The 24,035-nt window shown below is 44.0% G+C and overlaps 1 protein-coding gene across 1 annotated transcript in view; it reads right to left on the bottom strand.

The window, feature by feature from the left end:
* LOC124009317 (sodium channel protein type 4 subunit alpha-like) overlaps positions 1-24,035 on the bottom strand; it is a 143,822-nt gene that overhangs the window by 89,534 nt on the left and 30,253 nt on the right. The window contains exon 3 of the mRNA XM_046320983.1: positions 11,521-11,639. Within this exon, the coding sequence (XP_046176939.1) occupies positions 11,521-11,639 (119 nt within the window). The remainder of the gene's footprint in view (positions 1-11,520; positions 11,640-24,035) is intronic.

The following is a 24,035-nucleotide window of genomic DNA, read 5'->3' as shown; positions in this document are numbered from 1 at the left end:
AATCACTGACAGCTTGGACCTTAGCGGAATCCATCTGAATGCCTTCAGCGGAAATAACGGAACCGAGAAAAGTAACGGAGGAGACATGAAAAGAGCACTTCTCAGCCTTTACGTAGAGACAATTCTCTAAAAGGCGCTGTAGAACACGTCGAACGTGCTGAACATGAATCTCGAGTGACGGAGAAAAAATCAGGATATCGTCAAGATAGACAAAAACAAAGATGTTCAGCATGTCTCTCAGAACATCATTAACTAATGCCTGAAAAACAGCTGGCGCATTGGCGAGACCGAACGGCAGAACCCGGTACTCAAAATGCCCTAACGGAGTATTAAACGCCGTTTTCCACTCGTCCCCCTCTCTGATGCGCACGAGATGGTAAGCGTTACGAAGGTCCAACTTAGTAAAGCACCTGGCTCCCTGCAGAATCTCGAAGGCTGATGACATAAGGGGAAGCGGATAACGATTCTTAACCGTTATGTCATTCAGCCCTCGATAATCACGCAGGGGCGCAGAGTACCGTCCTTCTTCTTAACAAAAAAGAACCCCGCCCCGGCCGGAGAGGAAGAAGGCACTATGGTACCGGCGTCAAGAGACACAGACAAATAATCCTCGAGAGCCTTACGTTCGGGAGCCGACAGAGAGTATAGTCTACCTCGAGGAGGAGTGGTCCCCGGAAGGAGATCAATACTACAATCATACGACCGGTGAGGAGGAAGGGAGTTGGCTCGGGACCGACTGAAGACCGTGCGCAGATCATGATATTCCTCCGGCACTCCTGTCAAATCGCCAGGTTCCTCCTGAGAAGTAGGGACAGAAGAAACGGGAGGGATGGCAGACATTAAACACTTCACATGACAAGAAACGTTCCAGGATAGGATAGAATTACTAGACCAATTAATAGAAGGATTATGACATACTAGCCAGGGATGACCCAAAACAACAGGTGTAAACGGTGAACGGAAAATCAAAAAAGAAATAGTCTCACTGTGGTTACCAGATACTGTGAGGGTTAAAGGTAGTGTCTCAAATCTGATACTGGGAAGATGACTACCATCTAAGGCGAACATGGGCGTAGGCTTATCTAACTCTCTGAAAGGAATGTCATGTTTCCGAACCCATGCTTCGTCCATGAAACAACCCTCAGCCCCAGAGTCTATCAAGGCACTACATGTAGCACCCGAACCGGTCCAGCGTAGGTGGACCGACAAAGTAGTACAGGACTTTGATGGAGAGACTTGAGTAGTTGCGCTCACCTGTAGCCCTCCGCTTACAGATGAGCTCTGGCTTTTACTGGACATGAATTAACAAAATGTCCAGCAACTCCACAATAGAGGCACAGGCGGTTGGTGATCCTCCGTTCCCTCTCCTTATTCGAGATGCGAATCCCTCCCAGCTGCATGGGCTCAGTCTCAAAGCCAGAGGGGGAGATGGTTGCGATGCGGAGCAGGGAAACACCGTTGATGCGAGCTCTCTTCCACGAGCCCGGTGACGAAGATCTACCCGTCGTTCTATGCGGATGGCGAGAGCAATCAAAGAGTCCACATCTGAAGGAACCTCCCGGGAGAGAATCTCATCCTTAACCACTGCGTGGAGTCCCTCCAGAAAACGAGCGAGCAGCGCCGGCTCGTTCCACTCACTAGAGGCAGCAAGAGTGCGAAACTCAATGGAATAATCCGTTATGGACCGTTCACCTTGGCATAAGGAAGCCAGGGCCCTAGAAGCCTCCCCACCAAAAACTGAACGGTCAAAAACCCGAATCATCTCCTCTTTAAAGTTCTGGAAATCGTTAGAGCAAACAGCCCTTGCCTCCCAGATAGCTGTGCCCCATTCTCGAGCCCGGCCAGTAAGGAGTGAAATGACGTAAGCAACCCGAGCTCTCTCTCTAGAGTATGTGTTGGGTTGGAGAGAGAACACAATCTCACACTGCGTGAGAAAGGAGCGGCACTCAGTGGGCTGCCCGGAGTAGCAAGGTGGGTTATTAACCCTAGGTTCTGGAGGCTCGGCAGGCCAGGAAGTAACAGGTGGCACGAGACGTAGACTCTGGAACTGTCCAGAGAGGTCGGAAACCTGAGCAGCCAGGTTTTCCACGGCATGGCGAGCAGCAGACAATTCCTGCTCGTGTCTGCCGAGCATGGCTCCTTGGATCTCGACGGCAGTGTAACGAGCGTCTGAAGTCGCTGGGTCCATTCCTTAGTCGGTTCCTTCTGTCATGCCGGTGAAAGAGGACCCAAACGCGACTTAACAGAAACAGAGTTTATTAAAGTCCAAAACGGAATAACAGAAATCCTCTAGACTTGTAGAGGGGAAACAACTGGAGAAGCGGCCACAGACTGCAGGTCGCTTCGGGTAGGCGCAGGCCGTAGTCGACTGAGACACCTGCTCACACGCAGCATCTGATGAAGGCACAAAACACGACAGGACAGGGTGATACACAATCACGGCAAAAACACGACAGGACAGGGCGAAACGCAATCACAGCATGGTGAATACAATACAAGGAACCGACGGGACAGGAACGGATCACAAAGGAATAAATAGGGACTCTAATCAGGGGAAAGGATCGGGAACAGGTGTGGGAAGACTAAATGATGATTAGGGGAATAGGAACAGCTGGGAGCAGGAACGGAACGACAGAGAGAAGAGAGAGCGAGAGAGTGAGAGAGGGAGGGGGAGAGAGAGGGATAGAAGGAGGGAAAGAACCAAACAAGACCAGCAGAGGGAAACGAATAGCATGGGGAGCACAGGGACAAGACATGACAATAAATGACAAACATGACAAGAAAGAGAGGGTGGATGAATTCAGTAGAGAAAGAGATGATGAGTGTATGAGAGAAAGAGATGATGGATGGATTCAGTAGAGAGAGGATGGATGGATTCAGTAGAGAGAGGATGGATGGATTCAGTAGAGGAAGAGAGAGTGGATGAATTTAATAGAGAAAGAGGGTATGGATGGATTCAGTAGAGAGAGGATGGATGGATTCAGTAGAGGAAGAGAGGTTGGATAGATTCAGTAGAGAAAGAGAGAGTGGATGAATTTAATAGAGAAAGAGGGTATGGATGGATTCAGTACAGAAAGAGAGAATGGATGGATTCAGTAGAGAAATAGGGGTGGATGAATTCAATAGAGAAAGAGAGTATGGATGGATTCAGTAGAGAAAGAAAGGATGGATTCAGCAGAGAACGAGAGGATGGATTCAGTAGAGAACGAGAGGATGTATTGATTTAGTAGAGAAAGAGAGGATGGATGGATTTAGTAGAGAATTAGAGGAGAACGAGAGGGTGGGTGGATTTAGAAGAGAAGGAGAGGATGGGTGGATTTAGTAGAGAATAAGAGGGTGGATGTATTTAGCAGAGAACGAGACGATGGATGGATTTAGTAGGGAACGAGAGGAGAACGAGAGGATGGGTGGATTTTGTAGAGAATGAGAGGATGGATGGATTCAGTAGAGAAAGAGGGGGTGGATGATTTAGTAGAGAAAGAGAGGATGGATGGATTCAGTAGAGAAAGAGAAGATGGATGGATTCAGTAGAGAAAGAGAGGATGGATGGATTCAGGAGAGAAAGAAGGATGGATGGATTCAGCAGAGAACAAGAGGATGGATGTATTTAGTAGAGAAAGAGAGGGTGGATGAATTCAGTAGATAAAAGAGATGATGAGTGTATGAGAGAAAGAGATGATGGATGGATTCAGTAGAGAGAGGATGGATGGATTCAGTAGAGGAAGAGAGGTTGGATGAATTTAATAGAGAAAGAGGGTATGGATGGATTCAGTACAGAAAGAGAGAATGGATGGATTCAGTAGAGAAAGAGAGGATGGGTGGATGATTCAGTAGAGAACGAGAGGATGGATGGATTCAGTAGAGAAAGAAAGGATGGATTCAGCAGAGAACGAGAGGATGGATTCAGGAGAGAACGAGAGGATGTATTGATTTAGTAGAGAAAGAGAGGATGGATGGATTTAGTAGAGAATTAGAGGAGAACGAGAGGGTGGGTGGATTTAGAAGAGAAGGAGAGGATGGGTGGATTTAGTAGAGAATAAGAGGATGGATGTATTTAGCAGAGAACGAGACGATGGATGGATTTAGTAGGGAACAAGAGGAGAACGAGAGGATGGGTGGATTTTGTAGAGAATGAGAGGATGGATGGATTCAGTAGAGAAAGAGGGGGTGGATGATTTAGTAGAGAAAGAGAGGATGGATGGATTCAGTAGAGAAAGAGAAGATGGATGGATTCAGTAGAGAAAGAGAGGATGGATGGATTCAGGAGAGAAAGGGGGTGGATGATTTAGTAGAGAAAGAGAGGATGGATGGATTCAGTAGAGAAAGAGAAGATGGATGGATTCAGGAGAGAAAGAATGATGGATGGATTCAGGAGAGAAAGAGAGGGTGTATGAATTCAGTAGAGAAAGTGAGGATTGATGGATTCAGCAGAGAACAAGAGGATGGATGTATTTAGTAGGGAACGAGAGGAGAACGAGAGGATGGATGGATTTAGTAGAGAATGAGAGGATGGATGGATTCAGTAGAGAAAGAGGGGGTGGATGATTTCGGTAGAGAAAGAAGGATGGATGAATTCAGTAGAGAAATAGAGGATGGATGGATTAGAGAAAGAGGATGGATGGATTCAGTAGAGAACGAGAGGATGGAGGGATTCAGTAGAGGAAGAGAGGAGGGATGGATTCAGTAGAGAAAGAGAGGATGGATGGATTTAGTAGAGAAAGAGAGGGTGGATGAATTCAGTAGAGAAAGAGATGATGAGTGTATGAGAGAAAGAGATGATGGATGGATTCAGTAGAGAGAGGATGGATGGATTCAGTAGAGGAAGAGAGGTTGGATGAATTTAATAGAGAAAGAGGGTATGGATGGATTCAGTACAGAAAGAGAGGGGAACGAGAGGGTGGATGGATTTAGAAGAGAATGAGAGGATGGATGGATTCAGTAGAGAAAGAGAGGGTGTATGAATTCAGTAGAGAAAGAGAGGATGGATGGATTAGAGAAAGAGAGGATGGATGGATTCAGTAGAGAACGAGAGGATGGGTTCAGTAGAGGAAGAGAAAATGGGATGGATTCAGTATAGAAATAGAGGATGGAGGGATTCAGTAGAGAAAGAAGGATGGATGGATTCAGTAGAGAAAGAGAGGGTGGATGGATTCAGTAGAGAAAGAGAGGATGGATGTATTCAGTAGAGAAAGAGAAGATGGATGGATTCAGTAGAGAAAGAGAGGATGGATGGATTCAGGAGAGAAAGAAGGATGGATGGATTCAGGAGAGAAAGAGAGGGTGTATGAATTCAGTAGAGAAAGAGAGAATGGATGGATTCAGCAGAGAACAAGAGGATGGATGTATTTAGTAGGGAACGAGAGGATGGATTCAGTAGAGAACGAGAGGATGGATTGATTTAGTAGAAGAAGAGAGGATGGATGGATTTAGTAGAGAATGAGAGGAGAACGAGAAGATGGGTGGATTTAGAAGAGAAGGAGAGGATGGGTGGATTTAGTAGAGAATAAGAGGATGGATGTATTTAGCAGAGAACGAGACGATGGATTGATTTAGTAGGGAACGAGAGGAGAACGAGAGGATGGGTGGATTTTGTAGAGAATGAAAGGGTGGATGAATTCAGTAGAGAAAGAGATGATGAGTGTATGAGAGAAAGAGATGATGAATGGATTCAGTAGAGAGAGGATGGATGGATTCAGTAGAGGAAGAGAGGTTGGATAGATTCAGTAGAGAAAGAGAGGGTGGATGAATTTAATAGAGAAAGAGGGTATGGATGGATTCAGTACAGAAAGAGAGAATGGATGGATTCAGTAGAGAAAGAGAGGATGGGTGGATGATTCAGTAGAGAAAGAAGGATGGATGGATTCAGTAGAGAAAGAGAGGGTGGATGAATTCAGTAGAGAAAGAGAGGATGGATGTATTCAGTAGAGAAAGAGAAGATGGATGGATTCAGTAGAGAAAGAGAGGAAAGATGGATTCAGTTGAGAAGGAGAGGATTGATGGCTGGATTCAGTAGAGAACGAGAAGGTGGATGGATTTTGTAGGGAACGAGAGGAGAACGAGAGGATGGGGGGATTCAGTAGAGAAAGAGAGGGTGGATGAATTCAGTAGAGAAAGAGAGGATGGATGGATTAGAGAAAGAGAGGATGGATGGATTCAATAGAGAACGAGAGTGTGGATGGATTCAGTAGAGAAAGAGAGGAAAGATGGATTCAGTTGAGAAGGAGAGGATTGATGGCTGGATTCAGTAGAGAACGAGAAGGTGGATGGATTCAGTAGAGAACGAGAAGGTGGATGGATTCAGTAGAGAACGAGACGATGGATGGATTTTGTAGGGAACGAGAGGAGAACGAGAGGATGGGGGGATTCAGTAGAGAAACAGAGGGTGGATGAATTCAGTAGAGAAAGAGAGGATGGATGGATTAGAGAAAGAGAGGATGGATGGATTCAATAGAGAACGAGAGTGTGGATGGATTCAGTAGAGAAAGAGAGGAAAGATGGATTCAGTTGAGAAGGAGAGGATTGATGGCTGGATTCAGTAGAGAACGAGAAGGTGGATGGATTCAGTAGAGAACGAGAAGGTGGATGGATTCAGTAGAGAAAGAGAGGATGGATGGCTGGATTCAGTAGCGAAAGAGAGGATGGATGGATTCAGTAGAGGAAGAGAGGGTGGATGATTCTGTAGAAAAAAAGAGGATGGGTGGATTCAGTAGAGAAAGAGAGGATGGGTGGATTCAGTAGAGAAAGAGAGGGTGGATGAATTCAAGAGAGAAAGAGGGGATGGATGGATTCAGTACAGAAAGAGATAATGGAAGGATTCAGTAGAGAAAGAGGGGTGGAGGAATTCAGTAGAGAACGAGAAGGTGGATGAATTCAGTAGAGAAAGAGAGGATGGGTGGATTTAGTAGAGAAAGAAGGATGGATGGATTCAGTGGAGAACGAGAGGGTGGATGAATTCAGTAGAGAAAGAGAGGATGGATGGATTCAGTAGAGAAAGAGAAGCTGGATGGATTCAGTAACGAAAGAGAGGATGGATGGATTCAGGAGAGAAAGAAGGATGGATGGATTCTGGAGAGAAAGAGAGGGTTTAAGAATTCAGTAGAGAAAGAGAGGATGGATGGATTCAGCAGAGAACAAGAGGATGGATGTATTTAGTAGGGAATGAGAGGATGGGTTCAGTAGAGGAAGAGAAGATGGGATGGATTCAGTAGAGGAAGAGAGGATGGATGATTCAGTAGAAAAAGAGAGGATGGGTGGATTCAGTGGAGCAAGAGATGGATGGATTAGTATAGAAAGAGAGAATGGATGGATTCAGTAGAGAAAGAGAGGGTGGATGAATTCAAGAGAGAAAGAGGGGATGGATGGATTCAGTTCAGAAAGAGAGAATGGATGGAGGGATTCAGTAGAGAAAGAGAGGATTGATGGCTGGATTCAGTACAGAAAGAGATAATGGGTGGATTCAGTAGAGAAAGAGAGGATGGATGGATTCAGTAGAAAAGGAGAGGATGGATGTATTCAGTAGAGAAAGAGAGGATGGATCGATGGGTTCAGTTGAGAAAGAGAGGATGGATGTATTCAGTAGAGAAAGAGAAGGTGGATGGATTCAGTAGAGGAAGAGAGGATGGAATTAATTAGTAGAGAAAGAGAGGATGAATGAATTCATTAGAGAAAGAGAGGATGGGTGTATTCAGTAGAAAAAGAGAGGGTGGATGATTTCAGTTGGGAAAGAGAGGATGGGGATTCAGTAGAGAAAGAGAGGATGGGGGATTCCGTAGAGGATGAGAGGATGGGTGGATTAGTAGAGAAAGAGAAGATGGATGGATTCAGTAGAAAAAGAGAGGATGGATGGTTTCAGTAGAGAAAGAGAGGATGATGTATTAGAGAAAGAGAGGATGAATGGATTCAGTCGAAAAAGAGAGGATGGGTGGATTCAGTAGAGAAAGAGCGGATGGGAGGGATTCAGTAGAAAAAGAGAGGATGGATAAATTCAGTAGAGAAAGAGAGGATGGAGGGATTCAGTAAAGAAAGAGAAGGTGGATGGATTCAGGAGAGAAAGAGAGGATTGATGGCTGGATTCAGTACAGAAAGAGATAATGGGTGGATTCAGTAGAGAAAGAGAGGATGGATGGATTCAGTAGAAAATGAGAGGATGGATGTATTCAGTAGAGAAAGAGAGGATGGATCGATGGGTTCAGTTGAGAAAGAGAGGATGGATGTATTCAGTAGAGAAAGAGAAGGTGGATGGATTCAGTAGAGAAAGAGAGGATTGATGGCTGGATTCTGTAGAGAAAGCGAGGATGTATGGATTCAGTAGAGGAAGAGAGGGTGGATGATTCTGTAGAAAAAGAGAGGATTGATGGCTGGATTCAGTAGAGAAAGAGAGGATGGGTGGATTCAGTAGAGGAAGAGAGGATGGAATTCATTTGTAGAGAAAGAGAGGATGGATGTATTCAGTAGAGAAAGAGAGGATGGGTGGATTCAGTAGAGGAAGAGAGGATGGAATTAATTAGTAGAGAAAGAGAGGATGGATGAATTCATTAGAGAAAGAGAGGATGGAGGGATTAGTAGAGAAAGAGAGGATGGAGGGATTAATAGAGAAAGAGACGATGGATGAATTCAGTTGGGAAAGAGAGGATGGGTGTATTCAGTAGAGAAAGAGAGGATGGGGGATTCAGTAGAGGAAGAGAGGATGGAATTAATTAGTAGAGAAAGAGAGGATGAATGAATTCATTAGAGAAAGAGAGGATGGGTGGATTCAGTAGAAAAAGAGAGGGTGGATGATTTCAGTTGGGAAAGAGAGGATGGGGATTCAGTAGAGAAAGAGAGGATTGGGGATTCAGTAGAGGATGAGAGGATGGGTGGATTAGTAGAGAAAGAGAAGATGGATGGATTCAGTAGAAAAAGAGAGGATTGATGGCTGGATTCAGTAGAGAAAGAGAGGATGGGTGGATTCAGTAGAGGAAGAGAGGGTGGATGATTCTGTAGAAAAAGAGAGGATTGATGGCTGGATTCAGTAGAGAAAGAGAGGATGGGTGGATTCAGTAGAGGAAGAGAGGATGGAATTCATTTGTAGAGAAAGAGAGGATGGATGTATTCAGTAGAGAAAGAGAGGATGGAGGGATTAGTAGAGAAAGAGAGGATGGAGGGATTAATAGAGAAAGAGACGATGGATGAATTCAGTTGGGAAAGAGAGGATGGGTGTATTCAGTAGAAAAAGAGAGGGTGGATGATTTCAGTTGGGAAAGAGAGGATGGGGATTCAGTAGAGAAAGAGAGGATTGGGGATTCAGTAGAGGATGAGAGGATGGGTGGATTAGTAGAGAAAGAGAAGATGGATGGATTCAGTAGAAAAAGAGAGGATTGATGGCTGGATTCAGTAGAGAAAGAGAGGATGGGTGGATTCAGTAGAGGAAGAGAGGGTGGATGATTCTGTAGAAAAAGAGAGGATTGATGGCTGGATTCAGTAGAGAAAGAGAGGATGGGTGGATTCAGTAGAGGAAGAGAGGATGGAATTAATTAGTAGAGAAAGAGAGGATGGATGAAGTCATTAGAGAAAGAGAGGATGGAGGGATTAGTAGAGAAAGAGAGGATGTAGGGATTAATATAGAAAGAGACGATGGATGAATTCAGTTGGGAAAGAGAGGATGGGTGGATTCAGTAGAGGAAGAGAGGATGGAATTCATTTGTAGAGAAAGAGAGGATGGATGTATTCAGTAGAGAAAGAGAGGATGGATGGATTCATTAGAGAAAGAGAGGATGGATGGATTCAGTAGAGAAAGAGAGGATGGGTGGATTCAGTAGAGAAAGAGAGGATGGATGGATGGGTTCAGTTGAGAAATAGAGGCTGGATGGATTCAGTAAAGAAAGAGCGGATGGATGTATTAGAGAAAGAGAGGATGGATGTATTCAGTAGAGGAAGAGAGGATGGATGGGTTCAGTAGAGAAAGCGAGGATGGATGAATTCAGTAGAAAAAGAGAGGATGGGTGGATTCAGTAGAGGAAGAGAGGATGGATGGATTCAGTAGAAAAGGAGAGGGCGGGTGGATTCAGTCGAGAAAGAGAGGATGGGTGGAATCAGTAGAGGACGAGAGGATGGATGGATTCAGTAGAGAAAGAGAGGATGGATGGATGGGTTCAGTTGAGAAAGAGAAGATGGATGTATTCAGTAGAGAAAGAGAGGATGGATGGATTCAGTAGAGAAAGAGCGGATGGAGGGATTCAGTAGAGAGAGGATGGAGGGATTCAGTAGAGAAAGAGAGTATGGGTGGATTCAGTAGAGAGAGGATGGAGGGATTCAGCAGAGAAAGAGAGAATGGAGGGATTCAGTAGAGAAAGAGAGGATGGAGGGATTCAGTAGAAAAAGAGAGGGTGGAGGGATTCAGTAGAGAAAGAGAGGATGGGTGGATTCAGTAGAGAGAGGATGGAGGGATTGAGTAGAGAAAGAGAGGATGGGTGAATTCAGTAGAGAGAGGATGGAGGGATTCAGTAGAGAAAGAGAGGATGGGTGGATTCAGTAGAGAGGGGATGGAGGGATTCAGCAGAGAAAGAGAGAATGGAGGGATTCAGTAGAGAACGAGAGGATGGAGGGATTCAGTAGAGAAAGAGAGGGTGGAGGGATTCAGTAGAGAAAGAGAGGATGGAGGGATTCAGTCGTGCAAAGGACAAGCCGTCCGTCTGAGAACTAATAGGCAGCCGTCATGTGACGTGAAATCTCCTTGCTCTTATTTCATTTGGGAGATTAAGAGCAGCAGATCAAGGGATTTGGTTGGCGATGCCAGGGAGGAACATCACAAAGCTGTTTCAAAAATGGGACTATGGAAAAATCCAATGGGATCCTACTATTGGAATCTGTAAATATTAGAAATTGGCTGATTGTACAGTACAGTATGGCAGGGTGTGGCTTTTTAGTTTTTTTTAAGGGGACAATCAGATAGTGGTACCAGTTCAGTTTTTTCTGGGTGAGGGGTTACGTTAATCTGCCATGTTTTTGTGACATTATACTGAGTCGGCTACCTGGAAAATACCTCCTGCTTTACAAGCGAAACAAACAATTGGCAAACTGATAGAACTGTTTTTGAAGTGAAGTGGCTCTGTACTACACAGCAACACAACAAAGGGCTCCAGCGCCAACAAAGAAAGATCAAAGCTCTCTTCCCTGAAACAATGACATCACACGACTATATAATGTAGAATCTTACTGACCTGACATTACGCATAACTGTTTTCCTCTGGGCTCATCACTAACAAACAAACAAACAAACAAACAAACAGACAGACAGACAGACAGACAGACAGACAGACAGACAGACAGACAGACAGACAGACAGACAGACAGACAGACAGACAGACAGACAGACAGACAGACAGACAGACAGACAGACAGACAGACAGACAGACAGACAGACAGACAGACAGACAGACAGACAGACAGACAGACAGACAGACAGACAGACAGACAGACAGACAGACAGACAGACAGACAGACAGACAGACAGACAGACAGACAGACCGTTGTAAAGGATATGAATGGACCAGGACTTTGATGGAGATTCTTCTGAGGAAGGTGAAAGGGGTAAATATATAGAGAGCAGACGTGGCACTGAACCGGAAGATGGCCGTCCCTTTATTAACTACTATAAAGGTCTGTGGGAAGAAAGAAAGAGGAAAGATGCATTAGTAGCAATACAAATTATGGTTTGACGTCAAATCACAGTTAGCAAATAGTTGTAAAATGCACAATACTCTATTCAAGCTAAACCAGTAGGGGGGTCTTTTAAGCTGGGGTAAATCTTGAGTAAATCAACACTCTTTGGTCTGTGCCGGTCCAAAAAACCTGTTCTCAAATTAGAGTCAATAAATAGATTATTGTGTGTACTGGACAGGATTTATTTATCTTGTTGAGAGTCTGACTGTGTCTACCATCTGTCTACATCAGCAGTGGCAGTGTCTCGGCAGCCCTGCAGTCCTCCAAGACAGACCCGGGTTCAAATACTATTTGAAATCTTTCAAATATTTTGAGTGTTTGCTCTAGCCTGCCTGGAGTGCCAGATGGGTGGGGTTTGCAGTTTGGGGACTATTCCATTGGTCAATTAAGCCAGGGAAGCTCAATCAAGCACATATAAAGTATTTGAAATTATTTCAAATACTATTTGAACCCAGCCAGGTACAAGCAACAAACTCCTTCCCATCAACAGAGCCAGTCGGTGCACTATAAGGCCAGCCCAGCTCAGATAATGCAGGCAACTCCTCTCCAAAGCAGGCTGAATATTTACTGAACAGATGTGGACGTATTTATTTAAATATTTATTCGTCTTTGGTTAATCCCACCGTCCAACAGCAGCAGGGCCGGTCCTTGCCGTTCTGCTGCCATAGGCAAGACCAAAACACCCCCCCCCCCCCCCCCCCGTAAAACTAGAATAGTCCCAGTAAGCAAAATGACGTCGAAAAGGCATCTAAAATATGTACTTTCCAGACGTTGAAGTTAGGTTAAATTTAGGTGCTGAATGAAAGGTGAAAAGGTATTTTCGATATGTTTAAAATACATAATTTCCAGGATGTTGAAAAGGCATCTTTTCCGGACTTTAAAAAATGACATATTTTCCAGAGGTTGAAATCAGATTAATTTTCGGTTATGAATGAAAGTTGAAAATTCTTATTTTCTGGATGTTGAAAATACGTATTTTTACAGACGATGAAAATATGTATTTTCCGGATGTTGAAACCAGGCTCATTTTTGGTTCTGAATAAAAGTGAAATGTTTGGGGTCAAATTAAGGCTTGTACAGACCGGACAAAAACTGAACTAAACATAGATGTCTATGATCGGTTCAGATTTGGTCTGGAAGTGGTTTTCAAAGCCGGTCCAGAATGGCACCAAAAAAAGACATCAAAAAGGTGTCAGTACGTACTTACCGAGGTGTAGCTTAAAGTGTTACCGAGGTGTAGCTTAACGTGTTACCGAGGTGTAGCTTAAAGTGTTACCGAGGTGTAGCTTAAAGGGTTACCGAGGTGTAGCTTAACGTGTTACCGAGGTGTAGCTTAAAGTGTTACCGAGGTGTAGCTTAACGTGTTACCGAGGTGTAGCTTAAAGTGTTACCGAGGTGTAGCTTAACGTGTTACCGAGGTGTAGCTTAAAGTGTTACCGAGGTGTAGCTTAAAGTGTTACCAAGGTGTAGCTTAAAGTGTTACCGAGGTGTAGCTTAAAGTGTTACCGAGGTGTAGCTTAAAGTGTTACCGAGGTGTAGCTTAAAGTGTTACCGAGGTGTAGCTTAAAGTGTTAGGTGTAGCTTAAGGTGTTAGTGTTAAAGTGTTACTGAGGTGTAGCTTAAAGTGTTACCGAGGTGTAGCTTAAAGTGTTACCGAGGTGTATCTTAAAGTGTTACCGAGGTGTAGCTTAAAATGTTACCGAGGTGTAGCTTAAAGTGTTACCGAGGTGTAGCTTAAAGTGTTACCGAGGTGTAGCTTAAAGTGTTACCGAGGTGTAGCTTAAAGTGTTACCGAGGTGTAGCTTAAAGTGTTACCGAGGTGTAGCTTAAAGTGTTACCGAGGTGTAGCTTAAAGTGTTGCCTGAAATGTACGTTTATGAATGCCCATCTACAGTGGTGAGAACAAGTATTTGATACACCTGCTGATTTTGCAGGTTTTCCTACTTACAAAGCATGTAGAGGTCTGTACTTTTTGTCATGGGTACACTTCAACTGTGAGAGACGGAATCTAAAACAAATCCAGAAAATCACATTGTATGATTTTTAAGTCATTCATTTTCATTTTATTGCATGACATAAGTATTTGATACATCAGAAAAGCAGAACTTAATATTTGGTACAGAAACCTTTGTTTGCAATTACAGAGATCATACGTTCTAAATCATACAATGTGTTTTTCTGGATTCAGTCTCTCACAGTTGAAGTGTACCTATGATAAAAATTACAGACCTCTACATGCTTTGTAAGTAGGAAAACCTGCAAAATCGGCAGTGTATCAAATACTTGTTCTCCCCACTGTATGTGGTAAGCCTACCGTTTGTAAAACACACAAAAAAAAATGACAACTCTGGACAGGACCCCCCAAAAAAGAGGTTAAAAAAATGTTGGACAGTACTTACTAGGGTGTATGTAGCCTGTCAGCCTGTAATGGAATTGTATGAATGCCCATCTATGTCGTAGGCCCACCGTTTGTAAAACAGGCCAATGAATTGACTATTAGTCCTGATTCTTGTGCCTAATCAATGTGGATATTTAAACTCTAAATATGCAGAAGTATTTTATTTTTTCACAATGATCAGCTTGTCCAAAATTGACGGATACTAAACTTGAACCCAACTTGTACGTGACAACAGGGGGGAACTCCTGGACAACAGTTGTGATTGTCCATTTCACATTGTCCATTTCACATTGTCCATTTTACATTGTCCATTTCACATTGTCCATTTCACATTGTCCATTTTACATTGTCCATTTCACATTGTCCATTTCACATTGTCCATTTTCACTACTTACAAAGCATGTAGAGGTCTGTACTTTTTGTCATGGGTACACTTCAACTGTGAGAGACGGAATCTAAAACAAATCCAGAAAATCACATTGTATGATTTTTAAGTCATTCATTTTCATTTTATTGCATGACATAAGTATTTGATACATCAGAAAAGCAGAACTTAATATTTGGTACAGAAACCTTTGTTTGCAATTACAGAGATCATACGTTCTAAATCATACAATGTGTTTTTCTGGATTCCGTCTCTCACAGTTGAAGTGTACCTATGATAAAAATTACAGACCTCTACATGCTTTGTAAGTAGGAAAACCTGCAAAATCGGCAGTGTATCAAATACTTGTTCTCCCCACTGTATGTGGTAAGCCTACCGTTTGTAAAACACACAAAAAAAAATGACGACTCTGGACAGGACCCCCCAAAAAAGAGGTTAAAAAAATGTTGGACAGTACTTACTAGGGTGTATGTAGCCTGTCAGCCTGTAATGGAATTGTATGAATGCCCATCTATGTCGTAGGCCCACCGTTTGTAAAACAGGCCAATGAATTGACTATTAGTCCTGATTCTTGTGCCTAATCAATGTGGATATTTAAACTCTAAATATGCAGAAGTATTTTATTTTTTCACAATGATCAGCTTGTCCAAAATTGACGGATACTAAACTTGAACCCAACTTGTACGTGACAACAGGGGGGAACTCCTGGACAACAGTTGTGATTGTCCATTTCACATTGTCCATTTCACATTGTCCATTTTACATTGTCCATTTCACATTGTCCATTTCACATTGTCCATTTTACATTGTCCATTTCACATTGTCCATTTCACATTGTCCATTTCACATTGTCCATTTTACATTGTCCATTTTACATTGTCCATTTTACATTGTCCATTTCACATTGTCCATTTCACATTGTCCATTTTACATTCTCCATTTCACATTGTCCATTTTACATTGTCCATTTCACATTGTCCATTTCACATTGTCCATTTTACATTGTCCATTTCACATGGTCTTGTCCCATCGCTGCAACCCCCGTACGGACTCAGGAGAGGCGAAGGTCGAGAGCCGTGCATTCCTCGAAACACGACCCAACCAAGCCGCACTGCTTCTTGACACACTGCTAGCTTAACCCGGAAGCCAACAGCACCAACGTGGCGGAGGAAACACCGTACACCTGGCGACCGTGTTAGCGTGCACTGCACCTGGCCCGCCACAGGAGTCGCTAGAGCGCGATGGGACAGGGACATCCCGGCCGGCCAAACCCTCCTCTAACCCGGACGACGCTGGGCCAATCGTGCACCGCCTCATGGGTCTCCCGGGATTTAACACGGGCCTGTAGTGACGCATCGAACACAGCGATGCAGTGCCTTAGACCGCTGCGCCACTCGACGGGGCCCCACATACTCTTTATATCATATCCTATATCTGCTATAAGATTTATCTTCAAATATTTTTGTGACGGGACGTTGGCGGAGCACCCTGGAGAGACACGCTGGGAATCGAGATACATATTTTGCATCCCTGCCATTAACGTAGTGGGCACTGCTTATCGAAAGGCGGCATCAGCACTCACCTAAAAAGCCCCTTTGCCACTGGTTGAGAGGAATAGTCATTGTTTTTGAATTATGTGAGGCTTTAAGTGTTGTTTTGGATGTCCGTCTTGGACAGTTACGCTCAGAAAATGCCGTCAGTCTGCCGCCATTGTGGGCGACGAAACCTGCCTAATAAGCGGGCCGGCCGTGAGCAACAGCATCAAGCAGCATCATCAAAAAAATAAAAATAATACATTTATTTTACCTGTATTTAACCAGGCAAGTCAGTTAAGAACACATTCTTATTTTCAATGACGGCCTGGGAACAGCAGGTTAACTGCCTGTTCAGGGGCAGATTTGTACCTTGTCAACTCAGGGGTTTGAACTTGCAACCTTCCGGTTACTAGTCCAACGCTCTAACCACTAGGCTACCCTGCCACCCCAAATGCCAATACAAAGAGACTCAAGAGAGAGAATGAGGACCTGCCATGTCCATTTTCTCATCCCTCTGTAAAGACTCTGGTAATAGACAGAGAGGCCTGATCTACGACTCTGTAAAGACTCTGGTAATAGACAGAGAGGCCTGATCTACGACTCTGTAAAGACTCTGGTAAAGGGCAGAGAGGCCTGATCTATGACTCTGTAAAGACTATGGTAAAGGACAGAGATGCCTGATCTACGACTCTGTAAAGACTCTGGTAATAGACAGAGAGGCCTGATCTATGACTCTGTAAAGACTCTGGTAATAGACAGAGAGGCCTGCTCTACAACTCTGTAAAGACTCTGGTAATAGACAGAGAGGCCTGATCTACGACTCTGTAAAGACTCTGGTAATAGACAGAGAGGCCTGATCTACGACTCTGTAAAGACTCTGGTAAAGGACAGAGAGGCTCTACGACTCTGTAAAGACTCTGGTAAAGGACAGAGAGGCCTGATCTACGACTCTGTAAAGACTCTGGTAAAGGACAGAGAGGCCTGATCTACGACTCTGTAAAGACTCTGGTAAAGGACAGAGAGGCCTGCTCTATGACTCTGTAAAGACTCTGGTAAAGGACAGAGAGGCCTGATCTACGACTCTGTAAAGACTCTGGTAAAGGACAGAGAGGCCTGCTCTACGACTCTGTAAAGACTCTGGTATTAGACAGAGAGGCCTGATCTACGACTCTGTAAAGACTCTGGTATTAGACAGAGAGGCCTGCTCTACGACTCTGTAAAGACTCTGGTAAAGAACCGAGAGGCCTGATCTACGACTCTGTAAAGACTCTGGTAAAGGACAGAGAGGCCTGATCTACGACTCTGTAAAGACTCTGGTAATAGACAGAGAGGCCTGATCTACGACTCTGTAAAGACTCTGGTATTAGACAGAGAGGCCTGCTCTACGACTCTGTAAAGACTCTGGTAAAGGACAGAGAGGCCTGATCTACGACTCTGTAAAGACTCTGGTAAAGGACAGAGAGGCCTGATCTACGACTCTGTAAAGACTCTGGTAAAGGACAGAGAGGCCTGATCTACGACTCTGTAAAGACTCTGGTAATAGACAGAGAGGCCTGATCTACGACTCTGTAAAGACTCTGGTAATAGACAGAGAGGCCTGATCTACGACTCTGTAAAGACTCTGGTAATAGACAGAGAGGCCTGATCTACGACTCTGTAAAGACTCTGGTAAAGGACAGAGAGGCCTGATCTACGACTCTGTAAAGACTCTGGTAAAGGACAGAGAGGCCTGCTCTACGACTCTGTAAAGACTCTGGTATTAGACAGAGAGGCCTGATCTACGACTCTGTAAAGACTCTGGTAAAGGACAGAGAGGCCTGCTCTACGACTCTGTAAAGACTCTGGTATTAGACAGAGAGGCCTGCTCTACGACTCTGTAAAGACTCTGGTAAAGGACAGAGAGGCCTGCTCTACGACTCTGTAAAGACTCTGGTATTAGACAGAGAGGCCTGATCTATGACTCTGTAAAGACTCTGGTAATAGACAGAGAGGCCTGCTCTACGACTCTGTAAAGACTCTGGTAAAGGACAGAGAGGCCTGCTCTACGACTCTGTAAAGACTCTGGTAATAGACAGAGAGGCCTGATCTACGACTCTGTAAAGACTCTGGTAAAGGACAGAGAGGCCTGCTCTACGACTCTGTAAAGACTCTGGTAAAGGACAGAGAGGCCTGATCTACGACTCTGTAAAGACTCTGGTAAAGGACAGAGAGGCCTGCTCTACGACTCTGTAAAGACTCTGGTATTAGACAGAGAGGCCTGCTCTACGACTCTGTAAAGACTCTGGTAAAGGACAGAGAGGCCTGATCTATGACTCTGTAAAGACTCTGGTAATAGACAGAGAGGCCTGCTCTACGACTCTGTAAAGACTCTGGTAAAGGACAGAGAGGCCTGCTCTATGACTCTGTAAAGACTCTGGTAATAGACAGAGAGGCCTGATCTACGACTCTGTAAAGACTCTGGTAAAGGACAGAGAGGCCTGCTCTACGACTCTGTAAAGACTCTGGTAAAGGACAGAGAGGCCTGATCTACGACTCTGTAAAGACTCTGGTAATAGACAGAGAGGCCTGCTCTACGACTCTGTAAAGACTCTGGTAAAGGACAGAGAGGCCTGCTCTACGACTCTGTAAAGACTCTGGTAATAGACAGAGAGGCCTGCTCTACGACTCTGTAAAGACTCTGGTAAAGGACAGAGAGGCCTGATCTACGACTCTGTAAAGACTCTGGTAATAGACAGAGAGGCCTGCTCTACGACTCTGTAAAGACTCTGGTAAAGGACAGAGAGGCCTGCTCTACGACTCTGTAAAGACTCTGGTAATAGACAGAGAGGCCTGCTCTACGACTCTGTAAAGACTCTGGTAAAGGACAGAGAGGCCTGCTCTACGACTCTGTAAAGACTCTGGTAATAGACAGAGAGGCCTGCTCTACGACTCTGTAAAGACTCTGGTAAAGGACAGAGAGGCCTGCTCTACGACTCTGTAATCAACAATCAATGAACCAACAGCATCACCTACCAGACTCATGAATATACATTTTGGAGTGTAGCATCAGGTCCATCCAGTATACATAATAATACAGCCCACACTCAAGGGCAATTACTCAAATGTGTTACATTTTGGAGTTTAGGCTAGACCAATTACGGTACCAAAGACATCTTCAATCGGTTATTTATTAATGTTTTTGTAAAATGCGGTAGGCTATATGTTGTATAATGACACAATCATAATTTTAATTCAGCGTTTTTTTCGGGCCTGGGCTCATCAGCATATACATATGCATTAGCTGTAATATGTCTATGCGTGTTTTGAATTCATCATCGCGATTAGAAAGTACTGTACATTTTATTGTGTTAAGCTTTAAACCAACATCCACAAACCACCGTTTTTTCACACTTTTTCACACCGTTGTTGAACTTTTTAAAAACTACTATTTTGATGATAAGTGTTTTAAAGATTTAATTTGCATTGATGTCAGAATGGATAGAGGGACAATAGAGCCCTGAGTACCAGGCTAGTTGGGTACAACCAAAGCATGTCCAGAGTGCAAAAAAGGAGATTACCGTGGAATTTCACTGCGGTCATGACTATTGGTGGTAATACGGTCACCTCAAACGCCCTAATACTCTGTAAAGACTCTGGCCAGGGACCAAGAGGCCTGATCTACGACACTGTTAAGACTCTGGCCAGGGACCAAGAGGCCTGATCTACGACTCTGTTAAGACTCTGGTCCCTGGCCAGAGTCTTAACAGAGTCGTAGATCAGTCCTTTCTGTCCCTGGCCAGAGTCTTAACAGAGTCGTAGATCAGGCCTCTTGGTCCCCGGCCAGAGTCTTAACAGAGTCGTAGATCAGGCCTCTTGGTCCCTGGCCAGAGTCTTTACAGAGTATTAGGGCGTTTGAGGTGACCGTATTACCACCAATAGTCATGACCGCAGTGAAATTCCACGGTAATCTCCTTTTTTGCACTCTGGACATGCTTTGGTTGTACCCAACTGGCCTGGTACTCAGGGCTCTATTGTCCCTCTAACCATTCTGACATCAATGCAAATTAAATCTTTAAGAGGCCTGATCTACGACTCTGTTAAGACTCTGGCCAGGGACAGAAAGGACTGATCTACGACACTGTTAAGACTCTGGCCAGGGACCAAGAGGCCTGATCTACGACTCTGTTAAGACTCTGGCCAGGGACAGAAAGGACTGATCTACGACACTGTTAAGACTCTGGCCAGGGACCAAGAGGCCTGATCTACGACTCTGTTAAGACTCTGGCCAGGGACCAAGAGGCCTGATCTACGACTCTGTTAAGACTCTGGCCAGGGACAGAAATGACTGATCTACGACTCTGTTAAGACTCTGGCCAGGGACCAAGAGGCCTGATCTACGACTCTGTTAAGACTCTGGCCAGGGACCAAGAGGCCTGATCTACGACTCTGTTAAGACTCTGGCCAGGGACCAAGAGGCCTGATCTACGACTCTGTTAAGACTCTGGCCAGGGACAGAAATGACTGATCTACGACTCTGTTAAGACTCTGGCCAGGGACCAAGAGGCCTGATCTACGACTCTGTTAAGACTCTGGCCAGGGACCAAGAGGCCTGATCTACGACTCTGTTAAGACTCTGGCCAGGGACCAAGAGGCCTGATCTACGACTCTGTTAAGACTCTGGCCAGGGACAGAAAGGACCGATCTACGACTCTGTGACTCTGGCCAGGGACAGAAAGAACTACCCCCACACACTGGACTCTACCCCACACACTGGACTCTACCCCCCACACTGGACTCTACCCCCCACACTGGACTCTACCCCCATCTGGACTCTACCCCCATCTGGACTCTACCCCTCACACTGGACTCTACCCCCATCTGGACTCTACCCCTCACACTGGACTCTACCCCCCACACTGGACTCTACCCCCATCTGGACTCTACCCATCTGGACTCATATCCCTGCACAATGACTCAGTACTGGTACTCCCTGTATATAACCATGTTATTACCTCATACCCCTGCACATTGACTCAGTACTGATAATCCCTGTATATAACCATGTTATTACCTCATACCCCTGCACATTGACTCAGTACTGATAATCCCTGTATATAACCATGTTATTACCTCATACCCCTGCACATTGACTCAGTACTGATAATCCCTGTATATAACCATGTTATTACCTCATACCCCTGCACATTGACTCAGTACTGATAATCCCTGTATATAACCATGTTATTACCTCATACCCCTGCACATTGACTCAGTACTGATAATCCCTGTATATAACCATGTTATTACCTCATACCCCTGCACAATGACTCAGTACTGGTACTTCCTGTATATAACCATGTTATTACCTCATACCCCTGCACATTGACTCAGTACTGGTACTCCCTGTATATAACCATGTTATTACCTCATACCCCTGCACATTGACTCAGTACTGATAATCCCTGTATATAACCATGTTATTACCTCATACCCCTGCACATTGACTCAGTACTGGTACTCCCTGTATATAACCATGTTATTACCTCATACCCCTGCACATTGACTCAGTACTGGTACTCCCTGTATATAACCATGTTATTACCTCATATCCCTGCACAATGACTCAGTACTGGTACTCCCTGTATATAACCATGTTATTACCTCATACCCCTGCACATTGACTCAGTACCGGTACTCCCTGTATATAACCATGTTATTACCTCATACCCCTGCACATTGACTCAGTACTGATAATCCCTGTATATAACCATGTTATTACCTCATACCCCTGCACATTGACTCAGTACTGGTACTCCCTGTATATAACCATGTTATTACCTCATACCCCTGCACATTGACTCAGTACTGGTACTCCCTGTATATAACCATGTTATTACCTCATATCCCTGCACAATGACTCAGTACTGATAATCCCTGTATATAACCATGTTATTACCTCATACCCCTGCACAATGACTCAGTACTGATAATCCCTGTATATAACCATGTTATTACCTCATACCCCTGCACATTGACTCAGTACTGATAATCCCTGTATATAACCATGTTATTACCTCATACCCCTGCACAATGACTCAGTACTGATAATCCCTGTATATAACCATGTTATTACCTCATACCCCTGCACATTGACTCAGTACTGATAATCCCTGTATATAACCATGTTATTACCTCATACCCCTGCACATTGACTCAGTACTGATAATCCCTGTATATAACCATGTTATTACCTCATACCCCTGCACATTGACTCAGTACTGATAATCCCTGTATATAACCATGTTATTACCTCATACCCCTGCACATTGACTCAGTACTGATAATCCCTGTATATAACCATGTTATTACCTCATACCCCTGCACATTGACTCAGTACTGATAATCCCTGTATATAACCATGTTATTACCTCATACCCCTGCACATTGACTCAGTACTGATAATCCCTGTATATAACCATGTTATTACCTCATACCCCTGCACATTGACTCAGTACTGATAATCCCTGTATATAACCATGTTATTACCTCATACCCCTGCACATTGACTCAGTACTGATAATCCCTGTATATAACCATGTTATTACCTCATACCCCTGCACATTGACTCAGTACTGATAATCCCTGTATATAACCATGTTATTACCTCATACCCCTGCACATTGACTCAGTACTGATAATCCCTGTATATAACCATGTTATTACCTCATACCCCTGCACATTGACTCAGTACTGATAATCCCTGTATATAACCATGTTATTACCTCATACCCCTGCACATTGACTCAGTACTGATAATCCCTGTATATAACCATGTTATTACCTCATACCCCTGCACATTGACTCAGTACTGATAATCCCTGTATATAACCATGTTATTACCTCATACCCCTGCACATTGACTCAGTACTGATAATCCCTGTATATAACCATGTTATTACCTCATACCCCTGCACATTGACTCAGTACTGATAATCCCTGTATATAACCATGTTATTACCTCATACCCCTGCACATTGACTCAGTACTGATAATCCCTGTATATAACCATGTTATTACCTCATACCCCTGCACATTGACTCAGTACTGATAATCCCTGTATATAACCATGTTATTACCTCATACCCCTGCACATTGACTCAGTACTGATAATCCCTGTATATAACCATGTTATTACCTCATACCCCTGCACATTGACTCAGTACTGATAATCCCTGTATATAACCATGTTATTACCTCATACCCCTGCACATTGACTCAGTACTGATAATCCCTGTATATAACCATGTTATTACCTCATACCCCTGCACATTGACTCAGTACTGATAATCCCTGTATATAACCATGTTATTACCTCATACCCCTGCACATTGACTCAGTACTGATAATCCCTGTATATAACCATGTTATTACCTCATACCCCTGCACATTGACTCAGTACTGATAATCCCTGTATATAACCATGTTATTACCTCATACCCCTGCACATTGACTCAGTACTGATAATCCCTGTATATAACCATGTTATTACCTCATACCCCTGCACATTGACTCAGTACTGATAATCCCTGTATATAACCATGTTATTACCTCATACCCCTGCACATTGACTCAGTACTGATAATCCCTGTATATAACCATGTTATTACCTCATACCCCTGCACATTGACTCAGTACTGATAATCCCTGTATATAACCATGTTATTACCTCATACCCCTGCACATTGACTCAGTACTGATAATCCCTGTATATAACCATGTTATTACCTCATACCCCTGCACATTGACTCAGTACTGATAATCCCTGTATATAACCATGTTATTACCTCATACCCCTGCACATTGACTCAGTACTGATAATCCCTGTATATAACCATGTTATTACCTCATACCCCTGCACATTGACTCAGTACTGATAATCCCTGTATATAACCATGTTATTACCTCATACCCCTGCACATTGACTCAGTACTGATAATCCCTGTATATAACCATGTTATTTTCACTCATTATTGTTATT

This window comes from Oncorhynchus gorbuscha, linkage group LG22 (genome assembly GCF_021184085.1).
Source record: "Oncorhynchus gorbuscha isolate QuinsamMale2020 ecotype Even-year linkage group LG22, OgorEven_v1.0, whole genome shotgun sequence".
In the NCBI taxonomy this organism is placed as follows: Eukaryota; Metazoa; Chordata; class Actinopteri; order Salmoniformes; family Salmonidae; genus Oncorhynchus; species Oncorhynchus gorbuscha.
This window is presented reverse-complemented; position numbering and strand designations above follow the sequence as displayed.